Source organism: Phalaenopsis equestris, unplaced genomic scaffold, assembly GCF_001263595.1.
Source record: "Phalaenopsis equestris unplaced genomic scaffold, ASM126359v1 Scaffold218519, whole genome shotgun sequence".
Lineage (NCBI taxonomy): Eukaryota > Viridiplantae > Streptophyta > Magnoliopsida > Asparagales > Orchidaceae > Phalaenopsis > Phalaenopsis equestris.
In genome coordinates, this window is record NW_018236960.1 from 6,058 (window position 1) to 7,869 (window position 1,812).

Genomic DNA, 1,812 nt, shown 5'->3' on the forward strand with positions numbered 1-1,812 from the left:
AGGTGGAGGAAGGCGGCAGCGGCGGTTGCCGGAAAAAGCTCCGGCTAACTAGGGAGCAGTCGGCTGTTTTGGAAGATAAGTTTAACGAGCACAGCACGCTGCTTAATCCGGTCAGTTCTTTTTTTGTTCAAATTTTTGGGGAATTTACGTACACAGCACCAATTCTTATGATTTATATTCCAATTTTGGAATTTTAATTGTCCTCCAAAATAAGAGTTGATATGGAAAAAAATTAAAAAAAAAAACACGAGAAAAATTTGCGCTGTAAAACTTACGCAGCAGTAAACGTCACGGAGGTTATTCAGAAAATATTGGGGGGGTTATATCCGCGTTATACCCCCTTAACCTCCTTGTAACCTATCTATAACATACTTGTACCTTCTAGTAAGTTTCACACTTCTGTTTTCATATATTTGTATGTTACAGATAGATCCTCAATACCCTCTGAATAACCTCCCCGACGTACACAGCGTTGTGTGCGCCTTACGTACGCAAATTTTTCACTCGGGCTAAAGTAGCCGACATTCTAAGCCATGTTTTTCTTCCATGTTTTTGAAATTGCTTTGCATCATTTGCATGGTTATATATATTTGGGTTCTTACATAGGTACCCCACAATTCTTATGTATTTACATATCTAAACCCATTCATATATATATATTCATATTGTGAATATCTTTTTAAAAAGTTAAATACATGCATAAATATAAACATGTTATAAATTTCAAAATCAAATTTTAGGTGCTAGTTATACAAATAGACAAAAATTATGTCTTTTTATGATTATTATTTTTTGTTTATTGACAACAGAAGCAGAAGCTAGCACTAGCGAAGCAGCTGAATCTGAGGCCTCGGCAGGTGGAAGTGTGGTTTCAGAACAGGAGAGCGAGGTCTTACTCTAAATATTTAGTTTTTTTATATTTATACCATCCAATTCTATGTATTTACACATCTAACATGTCAATATTACTCTGTATATTTATACCTTACAAACCTTTTATATCATATAAAAAATATTACTACTTATGCATAGATAAAATGACGTATATGTAAAAAACTAAAGTCTAGATATTAGATATGTAAATACATAAGAACTGAATGGCAATTATGCGAATCTACCTAAAATTTATTGCCTTAATAAATTATCTAAAAATGTAACATATCTTATCTTTTGAGCAAAGAAGTCTTCTAGTTTATTTCTGTCCCCACCTTTACAAGACAGCCTTTTTAAGAAACATAATTTATTTTCTTATAATTAAAAGGTTCAAAATGTAAATTAAGATATTACTGAACTAACCCTCGTCTTCATACAGTATATGATTGAACAACTTAATGCTTAAAGCTAGTGTATTTATATATTAATTAAAATTCATTATCCTTAATCGATTTTGCAGAACAAAGCTGAAGAAGACAGAAGTGGACTGCGAATTTCTCCGGCGGCGTTGCGAAACTCTAGCGGAAGAGAACCGGAGGCTACACGGTGATCTGCAGGAACTGAGATCTCTGAAGCTGGCAGCGGTGACGCCACTGCATGCGTCGATGCTCATGATGTGCCCTTCTTGCGAGGGTGTGGCGCTCGGTGAAACTGACGATGTAGCCATGGTGAGAGCTTCGCCGCCATTGATGAAAGATACGATGAAGAAGAAGACTCTTTGTTCATGAATAGAACTAGATGGTAGTATATACATCCATGAACATAACATATGGCTTCCTATTATTAATTAATTTATTTTTCTTGTTTTATGGCTAAAAAAGATTATTGTTTGCTAGATGAATATTAATCTTCAATACATGGTTTCATTAGGGTTTGTAG

The 1,812-nt window shown here is 34.6% G+C and overlaps 1 protein-coding gene across 1 annotated transcript in view; it reads left to right on the forward strand.

Annotated features, from left to right (window-relative positions):
• The window catches only part of LOC110037305 (homeobox-leucine zipper protein HOX15-like), a 1,886-nt gene extending 225 nt beyond the window's left edge, over nucleotides 1–1,661 (forward strand). The window contains exons 2-4 of the mRNA XM_020741911.1: nucleotides 3–110; nucleotides 810–889; nucleotides 1,394–1,661. Coding sequence (XP_020597570.1) covers nucleotides 3–110; nucleotides 810–889; nucleotides 1,394–1,661 — 456 coding nt within the window. The remainder of the gene's footprint in view (nucleotides 1–2; nucleotides 111–809; nucleotides 890–1,393) is intronic.
• The last annotated feature ends 151 nt before the right edge of the window (nucleotides 1,662–1,812 follow it).